General features: G+C 36.1%; 1 protein-coding gene and 1 non-coding gene across 5 annotated transcripts in view; one reads left to right on the top strand and one right to left on the bottom strand.

The window, feature by feature from the left end:
- TRIM37 (tripartite motif containing 37) overlaps positions 1 to 27,821 on the top strand; it is a 98,034-nt gene that overhangs the window by 15,418 nt on the left and 54,795 nt on the right. For 3 of the 4 annotated variants that reach the window (XM_053657233.1, XM_037163737.2, XM_037163738.2), the window contains exons 6-12: positions 1,624 to 1,746; positions 3,501 to 3,624; positions 4,673 to 4,740; positions 8,917 to 9,041; positions 15,400 to 15,450; positions 16,554 to 16,635; positions 18,777 to 18,853. In XM_053657233.1, coding sequence (XP_053513208.1) covers positions 1,624 to 1,746; positions 3,501 to 3,624; positions 4,673 to 4,740; positions 8,917 to 9,041; positions 15,400 to 15,450; positions 16,554 to 16,635; positions 18,777 to 18,853 — 650 coding nt within the window. The remainder of the gene's footprint in view (positions 1 to 1,623; positions 1,747 to 3,500; positions 3,625 to 4,672; positions 4,741 to 8,916; positions 9,042 to 15,399; positions 15,451 to 16,553; positions 16,636 to 18,776; positions 18,854 to 27,821) is intronic. The other variant, XM_037163739.2, reaches the window with a different exon arrangement.
- On the bottom strand, positions 5,300 to 5,401 carry LOC119062724 (U6 spliceosomal RNA). Its single transcript, XR_005085027.2, has one exon. It is a non-coding gene; the product is annotated as a U6 spliceosomal RNA (small nuclear RNA).

Here is a 27,821-nt window from a genome sequence, read left to right as displayed (position 1 = left end):
TAGAGACTAGAAAACACTGAAGTGGTTGTTTGATTTAGATGGAAAGTAATATTTTACTGTTTATAGAGTGAAAATTAAATGATTCTGCTTTATAACAAACAGTATCATTCCTTCTGTTATTAAAGAAAAACATCTTTTGTGGGAGGTTTTGCTATGGGATGTGTATTCCTTGAATAAATATTTTCTTTTCATTGTAAACATATAAAATGTCTATCCATCTGCAGATCTTTTGTTGTAGGATCAAGGTTTGTTTGTTTGTTTTTGTTTGTTTATTAAAGGTCAGTCGATCTCATGTCCTGGCCACAATTTCCAGTTTTGGTTTATTTAAAGTGGAGCAACAACTTTGAAAAATATGAAAATATGAATGTAAATACCTATATCTTATTACTTGTTTTTAATTTTTTCCAATCTAATTAAAATTTAGGGGTTTTTTTTTTAGCTTCTTTTTTTAAGCTTTTATTTATTTTTTAGAGGGGAAGGGATGGAGAAAGAGAGGGACAGAAATATCAAATATGTGGTTGCTTCTCGCATACCCCCTAACTGGGGACCTGGTCTGCAACCCAGGCATGTGTCCTAGACTGGGAATCAAACCAGGGACCTTTGGTTAGTAGGCTGGTGCTCAATCCAATGAGCCACATCAACCAGGGCTAAATATAGTTTTTTAAGGTTACTTACCTTTATCAAGTCTAAAACATTCGAGTTTTCCTAGAAATAACTTTTTAATTTTATATTTGTGTTCTAGTGTTTAATCAATATTATTATATACTTAGAGTAATAAGTACAATAGACATAAATAGGTTTGAGAATAAATAATACATTTTTGGTGGGGAAAGTTAGCCATAGTGGGAGCAGAAGGTGGTTAGACACCTAGAAGTGGCTGTTAGCAATGAGAGTTAATCATTCTTTGGTCATCACATGTTTTAGAGAGAGAACGGCATGCAAGTTGGTGGAGTAGAGCTCCAAATAAGAGAGCTTGCTGCTGGAATTTGAATACTCCTGGGCTGACTAGAAAAATATCAGTTCCCACAATTTAGTACTTTAAATAAAGGATTTTGTAAGAAGCAATGGAAACATTTTTTCCATATTTTAAGTCGATGTGCAAAAATCCACATCTTTTTCTTTTCTTAGAGACCATGGCTCGGTGTTTTGGTGAACAAAATAAATTATGTTATAGGAAATTTCTTATAATAGAAGTTTAAGTTCTGTTTACCAATTCAGAGAGTTATAAATTACAATAACTAAAATTGGATAGGAAATTGATTTTAGGTTATCAACTCCCCCCAAAAAGTTTTTTTAATATAGCTGGCTTTGTAAGGTTAATTTGTATGGTCCTTCTGTTTCTGCAGTAACTCTGGTAGGAGGAGTAGGTTCATTGCTTTTGCTAATAGTGTACCATGGGTCTTTCTCTCAAGTGTCTTTCTAATTTATTCAGTGGTGCTAGAGACTGGGTGTTCAGTGGTTTAAGCAACTTCTGGCTTGTTTAACAAAGTAAAGGCAGCCAAAAAGATACAATTCAGTTGAAAATGTTTACCAGGACATTGGTGTTTGTAGGGTGTTAATAAAAGAATGTAAATGCAGGTGAGATATGAAGATGTTCTGAAGCTACTCTTATTCATTAAATAGCACGGTGGACATACCTTTAAACCTTTGGCGGAAATTTACGAGCAGCATGTTACTAAAGTGAACGAAGAGGTAGCCAAACTTCGTCGGCGTCTCATGGAGCTAATTAGTTTAGTTCAAGAAGTGGTAAGACGTTATCCCTTTTATAGCCTGTACTATGTGATTTATTTTTTCATGATGTAAGTCAGATGTTGAAATCAAGACTTGAAAATTTGATAGCATATGTTTATAGCCAAGTCTCACCAACTTCAAACTAGCTGAGGAATTGGGATTCAAATCGCTGGCCTTGTCTACAGTTGGAACCAGGGAATTGCCTCTGACACGAAGCAGAGGATCAGTTAAATAAACATGTGTTTTATAGAATGAATACTGACTTTTAGAAAGGCACTAAGTCATTCATTCTTTGGACCCCCAACTTACGGGAGTTTTTGTTACCAAGGAATGAATTGTTTCTGATGTCCAGAATTGGAAATCAGCAGAATCGAAAGAGTTGTATAAAATAGTACTCTTCCGATGCTGTATGGGTCAAACAGTGTCAGTGAGCTACTTACCATTTATATACAATAAACTTCAAACAATTCAATACTAAATGTACTTTGGGAATGTATTGTGTTTAAAGTTGTCAGAATGTAATGGTTATGAATGAGGTTTAGGGACCATTCCTAACTTAAGATGTCATCTTTGTTTTACAACCCCTTTAGGAATAAAAATTCAGATCATTGTTTATAGCCTCCCTCATACAGAATGTAGTGTTTTTGAGTTGTTTGTATCTATCTACAAAATCCTGTGGGATATAAACAAATGTTTGGTGTCTGTTCGGCCTTTATCTAACTACCTTTTATTTTAATATTTACTCAGCAGTGTTATATTTTGGTCACTAGGGAAAGTGTTCTAGGTTGAGATTCTCACTGCTGGTATTTATAATAATAGTAAGTATAGGAAATGCTGCTGTTTATTTTCTGAGGTATGCTATTATACATTTTATATGTGCTCTGCAATCTTTGAAAATCTATTTTTTTGAATACAATGAAAAACTTTGTAAATTAGAGTGAGTACACACGGTTTTAAAATTTTGTAAATGTATTTTAGTGTTTTGCATGATGTGAACTGACTTTGGTAATACTTGTTTTCAAATAGTGGGGGGGTATTAAGATTTTATTTATTTACTTTTAGAGAGGAAGGGAGGGGGAACGAGGGAGAGAAACATTGAGGTGAGAGAGAAACCTCAGGCTTGTATGCACCTCCACTGGGTTGGAACGCACAGCCTGCTCGTGGGCCCTAACCTGGACTCGAACCAGCGACAACGCCCAACCACCTAAGCCACACTGGTCAGGGATCAGATGGTGGTTTATTATCAGAGAGACAATTGGGGCTTTGAGTATGTGTTCTGTAGATGATACCTAAGCCAATTTTTATAATTATATACCTATCTTTTATTCATTGTTTATTAATTTATCAATTTATTTTATCTATTTTTAAAAACTTCTTTATTCAGTTCATTGTATATAATGTCTTTAAAGCCATGAGTTTTCTGTGATATGTGAACAATAAGAAGTATTGGCCTATAATTTTTAAAAGATTTTATTTACTTATTCTTTAGAGGGGAAGGGAAGGAGAGGGGGAAACATCAGTGTATGGTTGCCTCGCGTGCATCCCCAGCTGGCCTGCATCCCAGGCATGTGCCCTGACTGGGAATCAAACCACGATCCTTTGGTCCACAGGCCTCTGCTCAATCCACTGAGCTACACCAGCCATGGCTGGCTTATAATTTTTAAAAAGGAAATCAATTAACCTTAAAAATAATTGCAGCGATTAATGTTTGTTTGCTTCCGTTTTAAAAAATCCTTCAATTAAAATTTTTTTACCTGCTTATTTTCTAGGAAAGAAATGTAGAAGCTGTAAGAAATGCAAAAGATGAGCGTGTCCGGGAAATTAGGAATGCAGTGGAGATGATGATTGCTCGGCTAGACACACAGCTGAAGAACAAGCTTATAACCCTGATGGGTGAGTGCTTTTCTGTGCTGCTGGGGTCCCCGGGGCTCTGAGTCTTCTTGAGGTTCAGTCTTTGAAAAGATTGGTGAGTTGCTTAGGCTAGCAAAAGATTGGTTTAAGAAACAAAAGTTCCTTCTATTAAGTGTTACCTTGTCCAAAAACATTGCTCCAAATCAGTGTAACTTCTGCTAGCCTCTTGAGGCATGCTTCCAGCTCTTCAGGTTTTGTGATTTTTCAAAAGAAAATGGTCTGATTAGGCAAGTGTGCCTACCGTGTTGACTTTTTTTAAACATGTCAAACAGTTTTTTTTCTTCCTTTTTTGATAGTTTCTATAATAATAATACCTTTATCCGTCTGTGTTTCCAGTTTCTTGAGACTATTTTTCTTGGGGGGGGGATTCTTTTTTTTTACAAGTTATGTTCCAAGACCATACCTTTTCTGCCATTTAACCTAAGTATATGGCCAACTTACTACATTCTTTTTGAGCCACAAGTTAAATTTTGGGGAGGAATTATTTCAGAATAGTTGACTGAGTAAAAATTTACTTTTCTAGATTTTTATAGTCCTTTTGAATAGGCAATAACATTATTTTCTTTACAAAGTACATTGTCATTGTATATTTCTCAGGTGAATTTAATAGACCTAAATTGCATTTTACTTAAAATGGTAGTTAGAGTTGGTTCTGAAATCCTCTTGTCAAAGCTGCTGCAATATTAAATTCAACCTCTTTTAAAGCTCTGAGCCCTGGCTGGTGTAGCTCAGTGGATTGATCGCGGTTCGATTTCCAGTCAGGGCACATGCCTGGGTTGCAGGCCAGTCCCCAGCAGGGGATGTATGAGAGGCAACCGTACATTGGTATTTCTCTCCCTCTCTCCTTCCCCTCCCTCTAAAGATAAATAAATAAAATCTTTTAAAAAAAGCTCTGGAAAAAAATTTTAAGGTAGCTGTAATGAAGTTTTGCTGTCCTAAAATTGATGCCTTGTTATTGAATGTACTTAGTGAATTTCATTCTTAAACCAATAATGAGCCTGAGCATTGGTATTTTGCTGTTTTTAAATAGGTCAGAAGACTTCTCTAACGCAAGAAACAGAACTTTTGGAATCCTTACTTCAGGAGGTAGAGCACCAGGTAATGAAATATTAAATGTAATAAAGTCTTTATCATTTTTGGCCACGTACGTTAAAAATTTTTTAATACAGATTATAGAAAATCAAAAGATCTGGTGATACATGTGCTGTACTGGAAATTTTTATGAAATAAAATTTAGTTGATTTTTTTCCTCAAGTTTTCTCCATCATGTTTGGGAAGTAGATACAATTAAGATTTATTGTTTTGTAAGGATGGAATTATTTTTACTGGGAATAGAGCATAGGATCTAATTCTCTAAATGATTAAAATCATCTGACATTGTGATTTAAGTGGTGCCTTTTGAGATAGAATGTTATTGCCAGTTATTTACATATAGTGATTCTTATCCTACAGTTAGGATTTTTATTTAAGGAAATTTTGGTTTAAGTACCAAATAAATAGCAGGCATTGTTTTAGATGCTTGGAACACAGCACTGAACAAAATGGAAAACTATCTGTCTTTAAAGAGTTTGTGTTTTAGACTGTGGGTAGGTAGGTGTGAAGTATAATATAGTGAATGAATAAATAAAATGTGTAGTGTTAAATAGTTATTTGACATGTCCATTTGCCTTTTTTTTTTTTTTAATGTATCATCCTTGTGTAGGGGCCAAGCTAATCTCTATCATTCAAATTTTAGTGTATGTGCTGCCAAAGTAAGCACTGTATTCATGTTTTGAATTTGGTTTTTGAAATTTTAAAATTTCTTCCTATGCCTGATACATAGCTGTCTCCTGGTATTGTTATATTAATTATCATCCTAGGGATTTCCTTTACTTCTGTCTTGGGTTGATTCACATTTCCTGATTCTCATGGCTTTTACTCTCTTGGCTCACTCATTTGTTTTGGTATTATACTTCCTCTTGTAGCTTTCCTGAAAGGATAATTAGAATAAATTTTTAAGACTGTCTGAAAATAATTTGTATTTTCTATTGATTACTATTGATTGAGACTTTGGCTGGTAGCATTCAGTATATACATATTTATTTAAATGTTCTTGTTTTTCTCCTTAGTATTCCCACTCATAGTTGTGCGTGTTGTTCCCTTGGCCCAGAGACTTTATTTTGTCTCCTCCAGAGAATTAAACCAGCAACCTTTTACTAAACTGACATGAGAAATTCAAACCAGGTGAAGTAAGGGCAGGGATCTATGCATCTGTGTGCCTTTTTTTTTTTAATAGCTTTTTTGAGGAATAATTGATGTGAGATAAACTGCGTGTATTTAAAGTGTATATTTTGGTAAGTTTTGACAAATATGTACACCCATGAAGCCATTGCCATAGTCAAGATAGAACCATTTTCTCCCAAACTTTCTTTGTGGCTCTGTAAGCTCCTCTGCTTCTCCCCATGCTTCCCCCTCTAAGTAACCCCCCATCTGCTTTCTGTCATTATAGGTAAGTCTGCGTTTTCTAGAGTTTTATGAATGGGAATCATACACATTATGTACTTGTTTTATGTCTGATGACTTTGAGCAAAATTATTCTGCGATTTGTTCACACAATCAGTAATAGTTCTTTCCTTTTTAATTGCTGAGTAGTTTTCTATTGTATGTTATATACCACCATTTGTTTTTCCACTCAACTGTTTATTGTCATTTGGGTTGCTTTTTGTTTTTGGCTTTTACAAATAAAGCTACAGTAAACATTCATGTACAGATCTACATGTATATTTCCTTTTCTCTTGGGTCCATCCAAGAAAGAATGGCTGGGTTGAATGGTAGATAAATGATTAACGTTTTTTGTGCTGCCAAATGTTTCCTGACATGATCGCACCATTTGATACTTCATGACAACATGTGATATAGTCAGTTTTTTGAATTTTAGCTATTCTCATAGGAATGTAATAGTATTTCACTATGGCTTTAATTTGCATTGTCTTACACCTAATTATGCATTAAAACTAAAACTTCAAAAACTAGGGTGACAGCCCATAGATTTGGAAGAGATATTTGTCATTCTTAAGACTGAACAAGAAAGGGTATCTGGAATTCCTAAAGAAATACAGCTCAATCATAAATAGCTAAAACAGTCTCATGAAAATTGGGCAAGGGATATGATCAGGTAGCTCACAGAACCAGATGTTCAGATGACCAGTAAATGTGAAATCTCATTGATAATCTGATAAGTATAAACTAAAATCTATAAACTAAAATCACAACAAAATCCTATTTTATACTCACATGGGTAAAAATTTGTAAGTTAAATTGTAAATGTTGACAAGAATGTACAGCAAAGGGAACTAATACACTGCTGATGGAAACGAATCTGCGAGTATTAAAGAGTAGTTTCCTAAAGTTGTCAGTATGCTTTAACCAGTAATTCCAGTCTGGAGAGACTCCCACGTGCGTACAAGGAACTGTGCACTCCAGAGTTATTTTTAATAATGTCCATTGATAAAGAAGATAGATATATTCATGTGATGATATTCTTTAAAACTGTAAAAATGAGATTATGAGTATTAATACAATTAAATTACAAAAACAATGTTAAGAATGTAGGCTCCATGTTGAGATATATATATATAGATATAGATATATCCTTACAGTCTTTATCTGAAGTGCGAGGATACTCAGAACGTTGTTTATGGCTGTGCATAGACACTCAGTAGTGGTAGGAACACATGCACTGTGTAGCGATAGTACACACTGCAGTTGAAGGGGAGAGTGACTTGGAGGAAATGTCAGAGAAGGATATTCACAGTGTGTATTCAGTGAATATTTGGACAGAAGCTGTAAGTTTTTATATTTATCATATTACCAATCCCATGTCATTCTTGGTGAAATACAAGCAGCTGTCATTGAAAAGATACAAAATCCAGTTGTAGTGAGTTTAATGAATATCATCCATCTGGCAGTTGATTAGTTTGCTTTGCTGCTATAACAAAATACAACAGATTAGGAGGCTTAAACAATAAAAAATTATTTTCTCATTTTCCTGGAAGCTGGATGTCCAAGATCAAGGTATTAATAGCTTCGGTTTCCCCTGAGGAGCCTCTGTTTGGCTTGTACATAAATGGCTGTATTTTCTCTGTTTCCTGAAGAGCTTGCCTCCAAATATAGTTACATTCTGAGGTATTGAGGACTGGGACTGCAACGTAAGAGTTTGGGGGCACACAGTTAATAAATAGTTCACAGAGCTGTTTCGTGTACACCTTCACAATTTTGAAACCCAGCAAAGCAAGCGTAGCCATTATTCCAGTTTTGTACACACACAGACTCTCAGAGTTGTATAATTGGTGTGTGGTAGAAGTAGGACTTCTAGAATGCAAAATTAGTCGTCTTTTAACAGCCCTGCTTACTAAGGTTGGATTCTCATTTCTTGCCTTTGGCATCGCTTAGTGTTTCTTTCCCCAGTTGATATGGGTTAAAACTTTTTTGTGTGTATTACAGCTTAAGGTTTCTCTGGTTCTCTGGTGTGTATTTGAGAAATCCTTATTTGTTTATTAATATAAACAACGGCTTCACTATAACAGTCTAAAATATATCTGTAGTTGTTTAAAAGTGGATTTACCCTGCCCTGACCTGTGTGACTCAGGTGCTTGGGCATAGTGCCTCGGAGTGAGAGTCGTGGGTTCAGTTCCCTGTCAGGGCACATGCCTGGCTTGTGGGTTCAGTCCCTAGTTAGCTGCGTACAAGAGACGACCAGTCAATGTTTCTTTCTCTCTCTCCCTCCCTACCCCTCTCTCAAAAAGTAAATAATATCTTTTTAAAATTGAATTTACCATAATACACGAAGGGAGAAAAGTGCTTTAAAATAAAATATAGTCAATCAATGACTTTACTGTTAGAATGGGAATAAATACAGCTACATTTTTTAACTAGATTTTTAATTCTCAAGCTCACTTTGAGTCATTTTGTTTTTTATCGCTTTTTTTCCCCCAGTATATAACCAGGACAGTTTTTTAAAAAATATTTATTTATCTTTAGAGGGGAAGGGAAGGAGAGAGGGAGAGAAACATCAATGTATGGTTGCTTCTCGTGCGTCCCTTGCTGGGAACTGGCCTGCAACCCAGGCATGTGCCCTGACTGGGAATCGAACCTCGATCCTCTGGTTCGCAGGCTCGCGCTCAATCCACTGAGCTACACCAACCAGGGCTTTCTTTTTTTTTTTTTTAATTAGGGATTTTGAGCAGCCAGTGGAAAGTAATTTGGTTGATTCAGGTAATTTTTTTCCTCACACAGGTGCGATCTTGTAGTAAAAGTGAGTTGATATCTAAGAGCTCAGAGATCCTCATGATGTTCCAGCAAGTTCACCGAAAGCCCATGGCGTCCTTCGTCACCACTCCCGTTCCACCAGATTTTACCAGGTATGACACAGTTTCCACATTTTATTTTCATATTAAGTGTTTGTGCAAATGCATGTACTTGTTTCAAAAAATGTGTTTCATTTTTTAAGGTGATGTTTATAGTGATGTAGTCTAGCGAATTTTAATTTGTACATGTAAATTTGGCTTTAAAAAATTCTTGTGGAATTACACAGTTTTGACTCTAAAGAGATGTTAGTGAATTTGTAAGTGGTTTCTTCCTGGAGCTTCATCTTCCATACATTAAAAAATAATAATTGATCACATTTTATTTCATGAGTTCTTGTTTTTAAATTACGATATTATTAACGTAACAATCTGCTTTATGTTACAACATAATGATACCATATCTTATATATTGAGAAATGATCATCCTAAGTCTAGTTTATAGTTTACCTCCACCGCCCCATACATAGAAAAAGTATATTTCTTGTAATGAGAACTTTTTTTTTTAAATTGATTATGCTGTTACAGTTGTTCTATTCCCCCCTTCATTCCCCTCCCCCCCTGCCCCCCCATCCCCACCATTACCCCCCCTTTAGTTTATGTCCATGTGTCTCAAGTCCTTTAGATTCTATATTTCCCATGCTATTCTTGCCCCCCCATCTATTTTCTATCTACTGTCTATGCTACTTATTTTCTGTACCTTCTCCCCCCATCTCCTCCTCCCACTCCCCTGTTGCTAACCCTCCTTGAGATCTTCATTTCTATGTTTCCACTCCTGATCTAGCTGTCCTTTTAGTTTGCTTTCGTTTTAGGTGTGGTTGTTAATAACTGTGAGCTTGTCCTCTCACTGTTCATGTTTCTTTAACTTCTTTTTCTTAGATAAGTCCCTTTAACATTTCATATAATAAGGGCTTGGTGATGATGAACTCCTTGAATTTGATCTTATCTGAGAAGCACCTTATCTGTCCTTCCATTCTAAATGAAAGTTTTGCTGGATAGAGCAATCTTGGTTGTAGGTCTTTGGATTTCATGACTTGGAATATTTCTTTCCAGCCCCTTCTTGCCTGGAAGGTCTCTTTTGAGAAATCTGCTGACAGTCTGATGGGGACTCCTTTGTAGGTGATTGTCCCCTTAGCTCTTGCTGCTTCTAGGATTCTCTCCTTCATTTTAATTTTGGCTAATGTAATTATGATGTGCCTTGGTGTGTTTCTTCTTGAGTCCAACTTCTTTGGGACTCTCTGAGCTTTCTGGATTTTCTGGAAGTCTATTTCCTTTGCCAGATTGGGGAAATTTTCTTTTATTATTTGTTCAAATAATTTTTCCACTGGTGGCTGTGCCTTTCCCCTTTCTGGTACCCCTATAATTCGGATATTGGAGCGTTTAAAGATGTCCTGGAGGTTCCTAAGACTCTCCTCATTTCTTTGAATTCTTGCTTCTTGACTCTTTTCTGTTTGGCCATTATTCGCTTTCTTCTGGTCCACTCCATTGATTTGAGTCCCAGTTTCCTTTTCATCGCTATTGGTTTCCTGTGCAATTCCATTCATTTCCATTAGTTTCGCCTTCATATGTTTCTCTAATTTGTGGCTATAATCAACCAGTTCTGTGAGGATCCTGATGACCAGTGTTTTAAACTGTGCGTCTGAGAGTTTTGCTATTTCTTCATCGCTTAGGTCTATGGGCTCTGGGGCTTTGAGGATTTGCGACATTTTTGGTCTGTTCTGGCCCTTTAAGTGTGAGAAGCGGCGCCTTGGACTCCCAGGTCGCTGGGTTGTGACGCTGTATGTGGGGGCATGGTCAGAGCGGGGAAATGGCGGCGCCCTCTACCGCCGCGGCCGGTCCAACCGCCCACTCCCTCGCGCACGCAATTAGGCAACCGCAGTCAACTTGCTGCACCGCCTCCCCACTGTCTCCTCTGCAGTCGCTCACCTGGTGGGTTGCTCGGTCGCTCACTAGGTCCAATCCTGCGTTTGGAACCCGTGCGTCTGGATTCGCGTGTCTGGATTCCGCGTCTGGGTCCGTCCGACCAGAGTCCTCCTGTGCAACCCCTCACCAGTCGCCGGTTTCGCCCCTTACCGGTCGGGCTGAAGAATTTGTTGTTAACGGACTTCCGAAAAGTTCAATTTTCCGTGTTCTGGTTGTGTTTTCTGATGCTAATATTTAGTTGTCCCTAAACTTGGTTGTGTGAGAAGGCACGGCACATCCACCTGTACCTCCATCTTGGCGGAAGTCCGTAATGAGAACTTTTAAGATCCCTCTAGATAGCAGATTGCAAATATGCAGTACAGTGTTCACGGCCGTTACCATGCTGTGTAACACAGTCCTGTGGCTTATTTATAACTACAGGTTTGTACTTCTTTATCCTTTCTAGATTCCTCAGATAAGTGAGATCACAGAGCATTTTTCTTCCCGTGTGACTGATTTTACTTAGCATAATGCTCTCAAGGACCATGTGTGCTGTCTCATGTTCATTATTTTATTGACCTTTTGAGCTTATTTATATCTTACTACACAATGACTATAACTCGTTCACATGTATTCGGTCAAAAGGAAAACACATAGATGGATGAAATGCCAAAAGATTTTGAAGGTGACATGTTATCTCCAGACCCTAAAAGATCTGGAAATAACAGTTGATTGCATTCTGTGTATCTTTTTAGTTTTTACCTCAGGCAGTCTTAGAAGCCTTCTAAACAGTATATTCTTCTAAGCATCTTTAGACTACCCTGTGGTGTTGAGAACAGTAGTTCTTAACACTGGTTGTATGTTAGACTCACTTGGAATTCTTTTGAAAATTGAGTAATGTTGCCTCTTACCCCAGGTCATTTGAAATAAAAATCTTTACAATGTATTAGTCTGCTTCAACTGCCATAACAAAATACTCCAGACTACATGGCTTACACAGCAGAAGTTTTTCTCTGTTTTGAGGAAAAGAAGTCTAGTATCAGGGTGCTAGAAAATTTCATTTCTGGAGAGGCCTCTCTTCTTGGCTGGTAGAGAGCTGCCTCCTCGCTGTGTCCTCACGTGACCTTTTCTCTGCATGCACGGAGCTCAGTCTGTAGTTTTTTTCCTCTTCTGAGGAAAGGAGTCATATTGAGTTAGGGTCCTGCTTTTGTAACTTCATTTAACTTTACCTCCCTAAAGGCCCTGTCTCCAAATACAGTTACCATAGAGGACAGGGTTTCAACATACGAATTTGGGGGGAATTCAAAATACGAATTTCAACATACAATTCAGTCTATAACACTGGATACAGCTAGGTATTTGCAGTGTTTTCTTTTTAACTCTTCCTAGCTTACTCCCATGTCGAGAGGTTAAACTACTGCTTCATACAAATTTACTGGTGTGACACCTTTAGTTCATCTTACACTTTAGAGATGGTTTATGAAATACTATGAAGCGTTTTTAGCATGTGGAGGACTGTTGTATGTGTGGTACATTTAGGAAACAGCTTTTGTTATAAAATGGTTATGTTTTTAGCTGCCTTTTTCTCTCTGTATGTGATCATACTAGACTGGTATAAACCAGGGTTTTTCAGCCTAGGCGTTGCCAGTATTTTGAGCTGGATAATTTTTGGGGGGTGGAGGGAGCTTTCCTGTGCGTGGTAGGATGTAGCACTGGAAGCACTTTTCCCTTTGCATTTGTGACAAAAAGCCTTTCCAGGTGTTTCCTGGGGGCAGAATTGCCCGTTTCACTGGTGTAAGCCTGGCTCCTTATCTCAGGCACAGTCCTGAGGGTCATGGCCACCCACAGTTCTATAAACAGAAGGTCAAACCTCTTCTGGCGAGAGAACTCTCTCGGGTATTTCTCACTGAATGTTAAGTCTTTGTTTCTTTCGGAACTAGATGCAACATTCATATTTTATTAAAACACTGAATATTATTTAAAAAGTTGGGTGTGTGCTATTAAGTAAATCTGGCTGAACTAAGAAGTTCACTAAGATTCCAAGGCTGCCTCTTTGAAAATGTGGTCACTCATTTCAGTTTTGGAGATTTTTTTTTTTGACCCATTGTATCACTAGTGGAATGGAACCAGTTTTGACATAAATACTGTAAATAAAAATAAGTGTTTTCAGTTCAACGTATGGTACACAGATCACCTGTGTCAGAGTTGTCTGTAGTATTTTTCCAAAAATGCAGATCTCCAGGCTTGTTCCTTGACAGTCTTTGGGAGTGGTATCTGGAAAATGAATGCTGAGCATCCTAAATTATTCTGCGCTCACGTTTGGGGTCCGCTACTCTCAAGTGAACTACTCTCTCGATACTACCTGGCAGGCCAGCTCTGCTTTAGACTTCTCGAGTGTCAGTCTGTGTCATACCCAGTGACTGTTTGGTTTCTGTTCCCTGTCTAACCACCCAAGGAGCTCAGAACCCCAACAGTCCCTTGCTTTCACCACCTTCTTTTTTGGGTAGATGAAAGGGACTAAAATTGGGAGGGGGAAGGCAGAGGTACATCAATAAAGAGGAAACCACCAAAAAATAAAAACAAATTACAAGTCTGATAAGGCACTTTCCATGGGTGTGGAGGTCACCCCTCACCAGCTTACTGTCTTACTGGAAGTTTTGGCTTATAAATTAACCATAATTTTTATTACAAACTTAGTTTATGAGTGGCAGTATACAGGACACAGGTGTTTGTCTGTTGATGTATTGATCACCAAATAAGAAAGGCCAGCACTTACCGACATTAAATTACATACCGAAGTTCAGGTGTGCAAAGCAGTGGTGAGTGTTTCTAAGCTTTCTACGATCATGAGACTGGATTAAGTTCTGTCTGTTGATAGTTGGCGATAGAATCACAAACTGTGACTCTTATTTTGGAGAATAAAGGGTCATTGAACAAATGCAGTGTTATTTATTAAAGACTGCATGCTTGGCGCTGTTGTAGGTGCTACATAGGAGACGTGGAAGAGGAACTAATAATTTTACTGCTTTCATATTAAATAGTAGATAATTGTACATTAAATTCTGGTATGTGTTAACTCAGTTATATACTGAGATCAGAAATTCTGAAAAGACCTTAGAAGATAGTTAGGATTTTATTGGGTAGATGGGAATAGGATATGTACACATGGACACTAACGTGCCTACTATAAGAGCTGCTATGTTTAGAGGACAGCAAGGAAATTGTTGCAGTCAGAATTTGTAAGGCTGTTGTTGAGGCGTTGTAGGAAATGAGACTGTATAGGTGTCCTGTGGTAGAATTTAAACGATAAAATAAAAAAAAAAATGAATTCAGTGATCAAGACCAGAGCAGAGGAGGTGTAGAAATAAAGAAAACTGAGAAGCTAAAGCAGAGTGCGCCTCATCTGCAGGCAGAGTGGCGACACCAGTGCGATTGCAGCAACCTCTGAAGGGGGTGAAACAGATGTGAGCTGTTCAGCTGCACACATTACCATAAAATAAAGAACCATATATTTTTTATCTATATTTTTACTGGCAAACCACTAATTTTTTTAATGCACTATCTGTGAAAATGCTATGGATGTATTTTATACCTTTCTTATTTTAGTAATCACAAATTTTCATGACTTGAACTTGAGAAAATGTATCCAAAGATGTGAAATATCTTGCAGTTTATCTGTTTGGTAAATTTATAGTTTTATGTACTAAATGTACAACAGTATATTACAGTACCGTGTATGACAGTGTCTTTATCATAAGTGTTCAGTGACTGTGACAGCAGTGGTACTCTCATGACAGAGCCACAGACTGTTCACGTAATGTGAGGGTGTTTGGCAGCCAGATGGACTCTCCTGTGGCTGCAGTTCGCTTCTCTTTGGAGAAGCCCATGTGACACTAGAGGTGCCTGCAGCAGGCAGTCTCGCTTTGCTGAGAAACTGCTAATGTGCTAGTCCATCCTGAGGGCGCCCCCTTTGTGATTATGAGCTCTTATCTATAAAATTGTGTAGGTTTGTTTGCTAGTAAATGCTCTCAGAGTCTTTAGGGCTTCTTAGTATGCCTCATAATTTGTTTTGAAGAAGTAAGTTTGGGGATTTATTGTGATGTCTTTAGCTCTTGCTGTTTCTTTTGGCTTGTAAACCTGTTTATATTGGTTCCATATTTCAGGTTGCCAGTCTAAGCATCAATTTCTTCCTTTTCTTATTTTACGAGTACTGTTTAAATGTCTCTTATACTCATTTTAATACTTTATAATACATTGCCTTTTAAAAATATCTTATAAAGTGTTTATTCAGTCCCCCATTTCATTGCAAACTTTTGATGTCACCTTTTGAAGATTTTATGAATTTATTTGATTTAGTGTTATTTTTAATGAGGTTTTAAAAATATTTCCTAGGGACTTAGTTTAATAATGTTTTTAAGACCTTACTGAGGGATTTAACTTTGTTTTTTAACTAACTGAAATTTTAAGCTTATATAAGCCGAATAATATTATTTTGCCTTTGCTTCTTTTTTAGTGAATTAGTACCATCTTATGATTCAGCTACTTTTGTTTTAGAGAATTTCAGGTAAGAGTTTTTGAAATATCGAGATTTTTGTATGTATACCTAAGAGCCAGTAAGGTATTATTTCAGGGTAGGGTATAGACATAATGAACTGTAACACTGAGTGTGGTCTTAGAAGAAACAAATTGCCTGTTGGAAACACAATGGTCATTTGTTTGTATTAGATTATTTTTTCAGCACAGATTGGATCTCTAGTTTGGGTAAAGGAACCATGTTTTAAACAAGAAGGTCCACTTAGCCTTTGGTAAGGTGGGACGAATGGGATGATGGAGATTGATGGAGATCAATGAGTCCTTTACCCATCCTCAGAAATAAGAGTGATGGGAGCAAGTCCATTGGGGTCCAGTTTATCTCACCTTAAAGTGAGGAAGTGTGGATAAGAGGCCATTGTTGCAAGAAATTTGTAAGCTTTGTAACTTACATGTTAATTATTTTTGCCATTACTGCTTTTTCTCTAAGATTAGAAGCAAAGATAGGACTGGATTAAGCAAAGATAGATCAGGGGCTACATACCAAGAATATAAGGTCTTGCCTTGGAGAAGAAAATTCCAGGTGAAAATGATCAAAATAAGGCCAAACTAAGAATTTACATATCACTCCCTATTTGATTTGTTTTTCTTATGGGATAATTTTGTGGCTAAAATACAAACTTTCCGAGGATTTCCCTCATTCATTGTTTCAGCACATGCTCTTTCATTTTTCCATTAAAAAAAAAAAAGGAGAATTATACTACAGGGATATGGGAAGAGAAACATTTCTAGTTTCTTCTTTAATGGTGAAAGACTGCTTGTTGGAGTGGTAATTAAATTCAGGATACTTAGTTGTTTTTTTCCTTTCTCTTAAATGTCACAGTTTTGAGAGTATTTTTAACATGAAACTGAAAAGATACTGCTGAATATTTCAATATTACTAAATTTTCTTTTATTTCTGGGTGCAGTATATATAAATTTATTCTGTGTCATCTTGCTTAGTCACCTTCTTTTACTTTGTCCAGGGCTTAAAATAAGTAACATAAATAAAGTGGTTGGTTTGGTTTTGATCTTGGGATTTGGTGGTGGTGGTGGTGGTGGTGATTATTATTATTATTGTTGTTGTTATTCTTTTAGCACTTTGCGCCAGAGAGCAGATCCTGTTTACAGTCCACCTCTTCAAGTTTCAGGACTTTGCTGGAGGTTAAAAGTTTACCCAGTAAGTTTTTCATACTTTGAATAATTTTTTTTAAACCCAAGGTCTTTTCTCTCAGGGTTTTGTAAGAAACCCTGAAACACTGGTTCGCTCTTTAGGTGGAATAAGGAATTAATGACAGTTTTAATGTTTATGAGTTCTATTACTAATGTTACGGAAAAATGAATTAAATATGAACAGTATGAACCCTGACATAATGAAGAATCTTACTTACTGTTTGTAGGAACATACTTATCTTTAGAAGACATGTTTAAAATTCTAATTTTAAAAACCTTTTTAAAAATAAAATACAGAAAGCCACCAGAACATGGTTGTTGATCACACACTCATTGTGCATTTCCATGTGTTCCTTAGATCTATATATTTTCTGTAGATTGACCGCTGGATCTGATGGCATGATGAGATACATAGTCTTTTCCTATGGCAAGAATATATATGCAGTGGTGTGGTTTTTTAATCACATGATGTCTATTCATATCTCTTCTTGCAGTATTGGCAGCTCTTGATGCCCATTGCCTACACCTGTCACTGCAAAACAGCAATATTCTCATGTTATTTTTTCCCATTTATTTGTTATAAAACTTTTATAAAGAGATGCTTTCCTTTATTATTTACTCAATAGCAATTCATGTAGAAGACACAGGATTCTTTCCTGTTATTAATCAGTTTTCCTTATTATTCTCTGAAAGTGATTAAGATTTTAAAAAATATTTATGAACTCATGAATCTACACACATTTAGTCTCTTCATGTTGGCTCCTGTGTCACTTTACTTTGGCCCTAGTAGTTGACCTTCGTACGTAATCTTCCTTGTTTCTTCCATGGCAAGATGTGCTGGGCTCATCTTGTACCTTTTTTACTTTGTACTTGGAATTGGCCATTTTATCCAAATAACCCTGGTTTATTTATCAGTGGGGCAATTGCATTTCAAGATGTAACTGGGCAGTAGGTATGTTCATTTCTGTCAGGTTGGTCACTGTTTCCAGGCCTTCTTAGTGAACAGAGCTAGGAAATACACAGGTACATGGACGTTTCTGGGGATGGGTAATCTGTATTTATTTTAAAAATTATTTAGTGCACTTTATTTTTAAGAGCAGATTTAGGTTAACAGCAAAATAGGGTGGAAAATGCAGAGTGTTCCACACACCATTTGACCCCACGCATACATAGACTTTCCCACTGTCAGCACATCCTGCATAGGAGCCGTGGGCACATTTGTTGCAGTTGATGAATTTATGTTGACACATCGTCACCCAAAATCCCAGTTTACCTTAGAGTTCAGTCCTTATGTTGTACATTTTATAGGTGTTTTATTTGTCTGTTTTGAGCCAAAGACCATACTTGTAGATAAACTGGGTAGGAGTGTGTATCCTTTTAAAAAGTACTCATGTAAGCAAACTACTAGAGACATACATAATGGAATAATTCTCTTTGCAAAATCCTGTACTGGATAGAAATTTAAATTACTTCTCAATCTCCAGGCAGAACCTTATATGACTATAACCTTAATATACAAATGATGTTTATTACTTTCAACATCAAGTATTACCTTTTTTTATTCTACTCTGTTGGTATTAAATAGAAATATTATTTTTTGTTTTATTCCTAGTGAAATTTGGTGTTTTTTTAAAAATATTTTTCGTTGGGGTTTTTACTTTTCCTGGTTGATTTATTTATTTTATTTCTTTATTTTTTATTTTTAGAGAGAGAGGGAGAGAAACATCAATTTATGGTTGCCTATTGTGCGCCCCCAACTGGGGACCTGGCCCATAACCCAGGCATGTACCCTGACTGGGAATTTAACTGCTGACCCTTTGGTTCACATGCTGGCCCTCAGTTCACTGAGCCACACCAGCCAGGGCTATTCTTGATTGATTTTTAAGAGTTCTCTGTATGTTAAAACTCTTAACTCTTTCCATAGGTATTGATATTTTTATATGTGTTCTTAATGTACAAAAGTTTTGAATTGTTAGACTCAAATCTTTTGACCTTTTTATTATTTCTCATTGCTTTTGAGCTCAGAAGTACTTTCCAAATCAAATACGAGATACTACTCTGTATTTTTGTTTGTTTCTTTAAGTATACTTAATTTAAATTGATCTGGAGTATATATTTCTATAACTACTTTTGGTTTTTTATTTTAAGGATGGAAATGGAGTTGTTCGTGGTTATTACTTATCTGTGTTTCTGGAACTCTCAGCTGGCCTGCCTGAAACTTCCAAGTAAGACATACAATTACATAACCAACTTTAGTATGTGTTTACATATATTCTTAATATTTTTTAACTACTTTGTTAATTACTGTATTACTTCGTGAAGGCGTACACTGGTATGCAGTCCTGGGAATAGTATAATGGTATAGAATGGCAGTTCTCAAATTGCATGGCTTCAGGCTCTTCAAATTTATTAGGCCCTGGCCGGTGTGTTTCAGTTGGTTAGAGCGCTTTCCTGTAAACCAAAAGGTCGCAGGTTATGTCCCTGATTGGTGCATGTGGGAGAAGCAACCAGTCGATGTATCTCTCTCACACTGATGTTTCTCTCCCTTTCTCTCTCCCTCCTTACTGCACTTTCTAAAATCAATAAACATGTCCTTGTTGAGTATTTAAAAAAATAATAAATTATATAAAAATATATATTGGGAACCCCAAGGAGTTTTCCTTATGGGGCTATATCTATTGACATTTTCTGAATTAGAAGTTAAGACTGAGGAGTGAGGTGAGGGTATAGAGTATATCGATGATGGGTGGAGACTTAAAAAAATAACAGTAAATACTCTCAGGAAAAACGTGCAGAGGGGAGGGAAATGGCTTACCAATAGCCACTTACCTCACTTTCTGGTTTGCAGATTAGGGGAAAAAAAGAAGAGAAAAAAATTATATTATCTTTAATATAATAACATTGTATATTAACATAAATAACATTTTCTTGAGAAAACTTTCTGAAGCAAAATATTTGGTGAAAAAGATTATATTCTGCAGTTTTGGATTTCTTGATATATGGCTTTAAAAAGATGATTGGATTCTCAGATTTGCTTTTATATTTTGTGTGCAGTAAGTTGTTTTGGTTGAAGTAGCCTCACAGATTTTGAATGTCACATAGTTGGGAATTTTTTTTTAATGAGATCTGATTTATATCCCAACAAATTTAACTTATAAGTAAGTGTACAATTCAGTAGGTTTTTGTATCATCCCCAAGTTCTACAACCATCACAGATACCCAATTTTAAAACATTTTTATCATCCCATAAAGAAATCTCATACCCGTTAGCACTTACCTCCCATTCCTCTTCTCCTTGTCTTGGCAATCACTAACCTACTTTTCGTTAAGAAGAAATATTTTTTTATTTGTTATTTATGTTGAGCTGTAATTAACTTACAACATTAGTTTCAAGTGTACATTATGATGATTTGATATTTTTATACACTGAGAAATGATTAGTAACAATGTCTAGTTACCATCATCACCAAAGTTAGTTTTTTTCTTTTGATGAAAAAGGGAGAGACGTTTTTAAAAACAGTTTTATATAATTGTGACTCTTCTTTGATAGTACACCAAATGGAGCAAGGGCTTGTTTGGTTTGTAATGTGGAATCTGAAACTCTATCAGCACATTTTATTTTACTTTATTACATTAAAGTCTCCGTTCAGTATGAAATGTCTGCTTTCAGCTATGATGGAGTAACAGGAGAATTACTCTTTCTCCTGCAACAACCAAAAAAGAAAATAACTTCTTCTAGACTCTGGACATGAGACAACAAATAATAGCAGTTTTTAATAAACAAGAGACAGACAACTGAGTTCTATGGTTCCCTCAGATTAATAGCCTTGAGAGACTTTTCAGGCTCTGACACAGAAGGGAAAACTGATTCCGAGTCTGACAGGCTTCCTGAGTTGAAGAGACAGTGCCAAGTGTCCAGGAAGACCAGTGTAGCTACAGTGCACTGCACAGAATAACAGAGGAGAGCCCTGCACAGGCAGAGCGCTCCAGAGATCTGTAGGGATTCCCTTCAAAGGTTCAGCGGTCCATCCTGTCTCATTTGTGAGAAAACCAGAACCTGAGTTTGGGGAAAGAACCATCTGAAAGGATTACATGGAGTGGCGTCTGGTGCTCATACAGGGCCACTGACTGTGTCTTTTCCCACCATAACAGTGGTGAAGTTTATAATTCATAGGGTCCAGATACTCAGGAAATTTTTGCCTGAGTAGAGAGGAACGGTTAGGTTCTAGACTGAACACTGCTCTAGACCTACCTGAAAAATAAAAGTAAGACTTCAAAGGATCAAGTTATTTCCAAATAACTCTATCCCAGAGCAAAGCTCATGAAAATTTGTAAGATTACAAAAGTACTCAGTGTCATACAAAGTAAAATTTATATTTGCTGTCAATCAAAGGTTAATTGACAAACCCTGGCTGGTGTGGCTCAGTGGATTGGGCACCAGCCTGTGAACCAAAGTTCGATTCCCAGTCAGGGCACGTGCGTGGGTTGTGGGCCAGGTCCCCAGTAGAGGGAGTGCTACAGGCAACCACACATTGATGTTTCTCTTTCTCCTTCCCTTCCCCTCTGTCTGAAAATAAATAAATAAATAAATAAATAAATAAATAAATAAATAAATAAAATAAATAAATAAAATCTTTTAAAAAAAAGATGAATTGGTATTAACAGAGGTAAGAAGATATAACAAATAAAGAGCATAATCAGCCAATCAGAATTAAACAAGAACTTTTCATGTATAGTATGTTTATTGATATTATTTGAATTAGAAATTAAAACAAGATTTTAAAAAATTATATTAATTCACTTAAAATCATAATCCTATTATATATTAATATGAAGAACATTTTTTGTGAATAGAACTTTTTGTAAAGTGAAATAATATTTGATGAGAAAGCTTATATTCTGCATTTTTTGAAATCTCTAAATGTATGCCTTAAAGATAACTGAATTTTCCTGTGAGAAATAGGAGACAAGGACATTTAAGACAGTTACAACTGTTCCATTTGTTCATAAGTTAAGTAGATATATGGAAGATCCAAAAGACTCCATTTGTACTTGAAAACTGAATTTGAGATGAAAAATACACTGGATGGCATGAATATCAGAATAGATACTGCAAATGAAAAGGCCAATACACTCGAACACATAGCAACAGAAATTGTCCAGGGAACATAGAAACCAAATTCTAAAGCAGTAGAACTTGAAGCAATTTAATTTACAGATAACTGGAGTTCTTAAAGGAGAGGATCTGAAGAAAAAAAACATTTTAAATGGGAAAACTTTCCAAGCTTGATAAAAGTTTAAACCACCGGTTCAGGAAGCTCAGTGAACTACAAGCACTTGAGACAGGAAGGCTACGTCAAAGCTCATTATAATCAAATTGCTCAAAATGAGTGATAAATACATTTGAAACTGGCAGTGGGAAAAAAAGACATTTGTAAATGCACAAAGATAAGGATGAAATCAAGATTTTTCAGTGGAAACAATACTGGTGAAATGATAGTAAAGAGACATCTTAGAAGGGTTAAAGGGAAGAAACAACTTATAATTTTGTCCTTAGCAAAAATATTTTTTTAAATAGGTGAAATGAAGACATTTTCAGGCCTAGTATATAAGAAATGTTAAAGTACATGCGTTACATAGAAGGAAAGTAATAATAGTTGGACATCTGAATCTAAACAAAGGGCACTGGCTGGTGCGGCTCAGTGGATTGAGCACTGGCATGTGAACCAAAGGATCAGCAGTTAAATTCCCAGTCAGGGCACATGCCTGGGTTGCAGGCCAGGTTTGCACTGGGGGGCATGTGAGAGGCAACCACACATCGATCTTTCTCTCCCTTTCTCTCTCCCTTTTCCTTTCTCTAAAAATAAAATCTTTAACAAAATAATATATTGTAAACAGGAATGAAGAACAGCAGACATGGAAATTATATGGGTAAATAGAAAAAATTTTCCTGCCCTGGCTGGTGTGGCTCAGAGGATTGAGTGCTGGCCTGTGAACTCAAAGGGTCGCTAATTCGATTCCAGTCTAGGGCACATGTCTGGGTTGCAGGCCAGCTCCCTAATGGGGGGCAGGGAGCATGTGAGAGGCAGCCACACACTGATGTTTCCCTCCTTCTTCCTCTCTTCCCATCTAAAAATAAATAAAATCTTTAAAAAAAATTCTATTAAAATAACTAATTGACTAAACAAAAATATTGACATATTTTATGGTTTATCACTTGTAGAAGTAAAGTACATGACACAAGAATAAAGGCCAAAAGGTAGAGTGAGGACACAGTTTTGTGAGATTCTGATGTGAAATAGTGTAATAACAAAGCTAGACTGCGATAAGTTACATACTATTCTATTGGGTTTCCTTTGCCTTTGCTTGCTATACCAAATTATTGCAGAGTTGTTGGCTTAAAACAATAGACATTTTTTTCTATTGGAGACCAAAAAAATCTAAAAAAAAACAATTTGCAAGGCTAAAATCAAGGTTTCAGCAGGTAGCTATTATAATGCTCCAGAGGCACTAGGGGGAATCCATTCCTTGTCTCTGTCAGCTTCTGGTGGCTGCCAGCATTCCTTGGCTTGTGAGCCCATCATCATTCCTGTCTTTGCCTTAGGACACATTGCCTTGTCTTTTTCTGTCTCCGTCAGATCTTCCTGCTTTCCTCTTACAAGGACACTTGTAATTATATTCAGTGTCCACATGGATAATTTAGTGTAGTCCCTTCAGCTCAAGATCCTGAGTTGAATCACAGCTGTGTATGTTCTTTCTGTTCCATGAAAGGTAACATTCACAGGTTCCAGGGAGTAAGATGGTGGGTATCTTGGGGGCTGGGTTGGTGGGTGACATCATTCTGCCTACCACAACGATAAAGTATAAAGCCACTGCTAAAATGATGACATATAGCTAATAAAGCAGTAAAGGGAGTAAAATGCAAACTTAATGAAGGTAGAGAAAGTTGTAGCAGGTAATAAAGTAAATATGGAACAAATACCAACATATATTAATGTAAATGGCCTAAACACCCTAATTAAAAGGGAAAGATTGTCAGATTGGAGAAAACAAAAAGTACATGCTGCCCACAAGAAGTGCACTATAAATATAAAGATACACTAATACTAGACAAAAGCAAGCTAGACTTGCTCTTTTAATATCAAAGATTTAAAGCAAAGAATATCATCAGAGATAGAAGTATATTTCATAGTGGTAAAAGGATCAATGAACAAAGAGAATGTATAACTATTCTAAATATTTATGTTTATGTCCCTGATAAGAGATCTTTAAAATACATGAAGCAAAAGCTAATAGACATACAAGAAGAAATAGACAAAAACTATGTTTTTCAGTTGGGTAACAAATAGGAATAAAATCATCAAGGATGTGGCACATTTGAACACTATTAAACAACCTGACCTGATTGATATTTATATAATGTTTGATCTATTGTGTCAATAGAATTAAAATTATTCTTATTTTGGTAAAGAATAGTTATCAAGGTAGATCATATTCTGGGACCTAAAACATGCCTCAATAAATTCAAAAGGATTTAATTTATTTAAAGTATGTTCTCTTATTATAATGGAATTAATTCAGATGTTAATAACAGATTTCATAAATCTGAAATATTTGAAAGTTAAATAATGCTTTTCTAAACCTCTGGATCAAAGAGGGAGGAAATCATAAGGGATTTTTAAAAAGTATTTTGAACTAACAGTGAAAACCTGACATACCAGAATTTTTTGTGTGCTGCTAAAGCAATAGGTAGGGGGAAGTTTATAGCAGAAATGCTGCAAATTAATAATCTCAATGTCTACCCTGTTAAACTAGGGGAAAAAAATGAACTTAAGCAGCAGAAAGGAAGACAAAGATTGAAGCAGAATGCAAAGAAAGGAAAACAAAAACAATAGAAAATCATTGCAATCAAAAGAAAATTTGAGGGCTCAAACTGCATGAGTGTAAGCATTATTATAAAGCTATCATATTAGCTTAAGACAAACAGTGTTATCAGAAGGATAGACAAATTGATCAATGGAATACTCTAGAGAATCTAGAAATAAACCCACAACCATAAGAATTTTTAAAATTCTCACCTGCAGTTATGTTGATTGATTTTAGAGAGAAAGGAGGGGAGAGAGAGAGAGAAGCATCAATATGAGGGAAACATCAGTTGAGTGCCTCCTGTACTTGAGATGACTGGGGACCGAACCTGCAGCCTAACCATGTGCCCTGACCAGGGATTGAATCTGCAGTCATTTGATGTACAGGATGATGCTCCAACCAACTGAGCCACCGAGCCAGGGCAGAGGAAACTTTGGAACATGAGGGATATGTTTCGTATCTTGGTTGTGCTAATGGCAGTGGTTTCATGAATATACAGGGTGGGGTAAAAGTAGGTTTACAGCTGTGAGTATGCAGAACACAGTTTATTCTTGTACTATTTATTATTATTATATTATTTTTCTATACAAACAACCATAAACCTCTTTTGTCCCACACTCTATACATGTCAAAAGTTCCTAAGTTACATACTTAAAATGTTTAGCTTTATTCAGTTATACTTTATGAAATTTATTCACTCGAAAACAAACAATAACAATTCCAGTGTTTTGTCTTGCATTGGATCTTTTATTTGTGCATGATTTTATAATCATGAATTGATCATTTGCAAACGAATGGTTTACTGAATATGCAGTTGACATATTTCATTTGAAATATCAAATAGTCACACTCATTGATATCATCTGGAAAGCCTAACGTATTAGAAAGCTTTTAAGCCCATGTGACACATATAAATTTTCCAGAATTATGATTTTTAAAAAGCTTATGTTTTATCATTGACAATAAATATTGACAGTTCTTTTCCAGTTATTTTGGTCCAGAAATGTCTGCCAGATGTCTATAATTGAATACCCTTTGTCAGTTCTTTCAATCTCATGTTTCACGGAAAAAAGTAACTGATGAGCTTGTAACTCTGAAACAGAGTGATTTCCCCAAGACAACCATTGTACACCCGGATTCCGCGCAAATGCTTTATGTATACTTTCCATTTTGTGACACCAAGAATTGAAGCTTAATAACATTTATCATCTTTTACTACTTGATTAAAGACATTCTTGAAAAGCAGCAGTTTTTTCTCATCTGAGAGTTGTGGCGATGAATAATGTAATAATTACTGGTACATTTTAACCATCGTTGCTTTTGCACCACTAATGCAAATGTCAACAGAGTATAAAAAGCAAATAACATCTAGCATTTTGAAAATGGTTTTGACTTTCTGACTCTGAAAGGATTGTAAGGACTGGCCCAGGGCGCACACCTCCACTTCAGCCACATCTGGCGTAGCCTGACTGTAACTGAATATGCTTGTCACCACTGGTGCGTCTGACTGTGAAAATGCTAGTGATGTGGAAAGGATCCTGGTATTGCAGGTGTGTTTAGTCAGAGCTCTGCTCCAGTTCTCCTGTGTGACTTGAAACAGTGGACTTACCTGTGTGTACTGTTACTCTAGCAGCTGAATGTGTGCCTTGTAGCATGCACTATGCTTTACCTCAGCGATTTTGAACCTTTTTCATCTCATGACACACATCAACTAATTGCCAAAAGTCTGTGGCACACCAAATCATATATATTTGTCAGTCTGACAAAAAATAGGTATAATGTTGATTTATTCACAGTGGATGGCTGTTGTCATTTTTTGACTTGACAGTCTAAGGGAAAAGAGGTCAGTGCTGCTGACTAAATAGTCAGGTAGTGCATGTTTTAAAAAATCGTGCAGGGCACTGGTTAAAATTGGACTTTACATAACTTATTTTGCTTTGTTTCCACCTTGTGATCCGTTGGTTCTTTTAGCACTCCCGTTTTGCAGATTGGGCTACAATGTTTTAGTTAAGTTATTCACTCAAGTTTAGCATTGTTAAACACCGTTCTTGTTTACTACAGATTGTTTCTCAGTCTCTGTATTTTTTGTCCTTAACCACCAAGCTCTGTTCGATTTCCTGAAAATCAGCTCTTGTGATTGGAAGAGGTTGACATTGGGCAGAATTCCTGAAACCAGCCCAGTGATAGTGACCTTTTGTTTGTGTTCCTGTTGCTACCATTAATCTGGGCCTTTCTCTGTCTCTTGATTAATCTCTTTCTTGATTTACCTCTATTTCTTGCTTGGGAAGATTCTCTTTTCTCTCTTAACTGATAGAGATTTTGTGACTTTTCTGTTGTCTTTAATTTCGTCTTGGGGCTTTTATTGTTGACTGTGTACACTTCAGTAACTTAAAAGTTTATCTTGTCTTACAAACAGCAGTAACATTAGTGATAATGAAATATTGACATTTAGGATACTAAGGTTGAAAAACATTAGAATTTGTGTATTTGTTAGACATTATCTAATTACCTTAGTAAGACTGTTCTGTTCCGAAAGAAGCAGATTATCTTATCTGTTAATTCTCTTAACACTTCAGTAATTTTAGAGAAGAGTGTCCGATACTTTTTCATTAAATATTGAAATGTCATTCAATTATGGAATTAAAAGTTTAACAGTGAGGTAGTTTAATTGTCGAAATGTGGAATAAAAACTACTGTATAATTATCTACATTTTAATATCACCTGGGACCCTGCAGAAGCACTTTCATAATTTTATTTTGCTTACATTTCTCTACTTAATAGGTGTGTGTTAGCGTACGTGGGTGTGGGCTCTCAGGAGATCTGCACTGGACTGATGTCGTGGAGTGGACTGTTAACGGTGTGTGCTGAATGACTTGTTTTAGAGAAGGGAATTTCTTTGAGTTGTTTAAAGGAAAGAGAATTTTTCTGAGGGAGTAATTTTAATGACACTAAAAATTTTAACAGTTGTTAAATTTATCCAAGCTTTCAGTTTGATAGAAGGAAAGAATTTAAATTGGAATATTTCAAATTTAAGGTTTTAGTTTTATGTAAGGTTGGGGTTGAGGTACTATGTTAATATTTTAACTTGTATTAATTGCCATCTGCATTAGAAATACAGCTTTATATTTGCCATGATTTTAAAGAACTAATGCAGATGAAAGAATGGTCTTTTTTCAGACATTATATGCATTTTCTTTCAAAAGAACTGATTTTTCAAAAACGTTTATATTGATTTTAAACTTCTACCTGTCTTGATCCCGGTTGTATTTGGCTATCTGTATTAATGTCTTTCTCCCCAGATTTTTTAGTATAGTTATTTTTTATGA

The sequence above is a fragment of the Artibeus jamaicensis genome, unplaced genomic scaffold (assembly GCF_021234435.1).
Source record: "Artibeus jamaicensis isolate MK-2021 breed Jamaican fruit bat unplaced genomic scaffold, CSHL_Jam_final contig_1998, whole genome shotgun sequence".
Classification (NCBI taxonomy): Eukaryota; Metazoa; Chordata; class Mammalia; order Chiroptera; family Phyllostomidae; genus Artibeus; species Artibeus jamaicensis.
The sequence above is the reverse complement of the archived record's forward strand: the minus strand, read 5'-3'. Positions and strand labels throughout refer to the sequence as shown.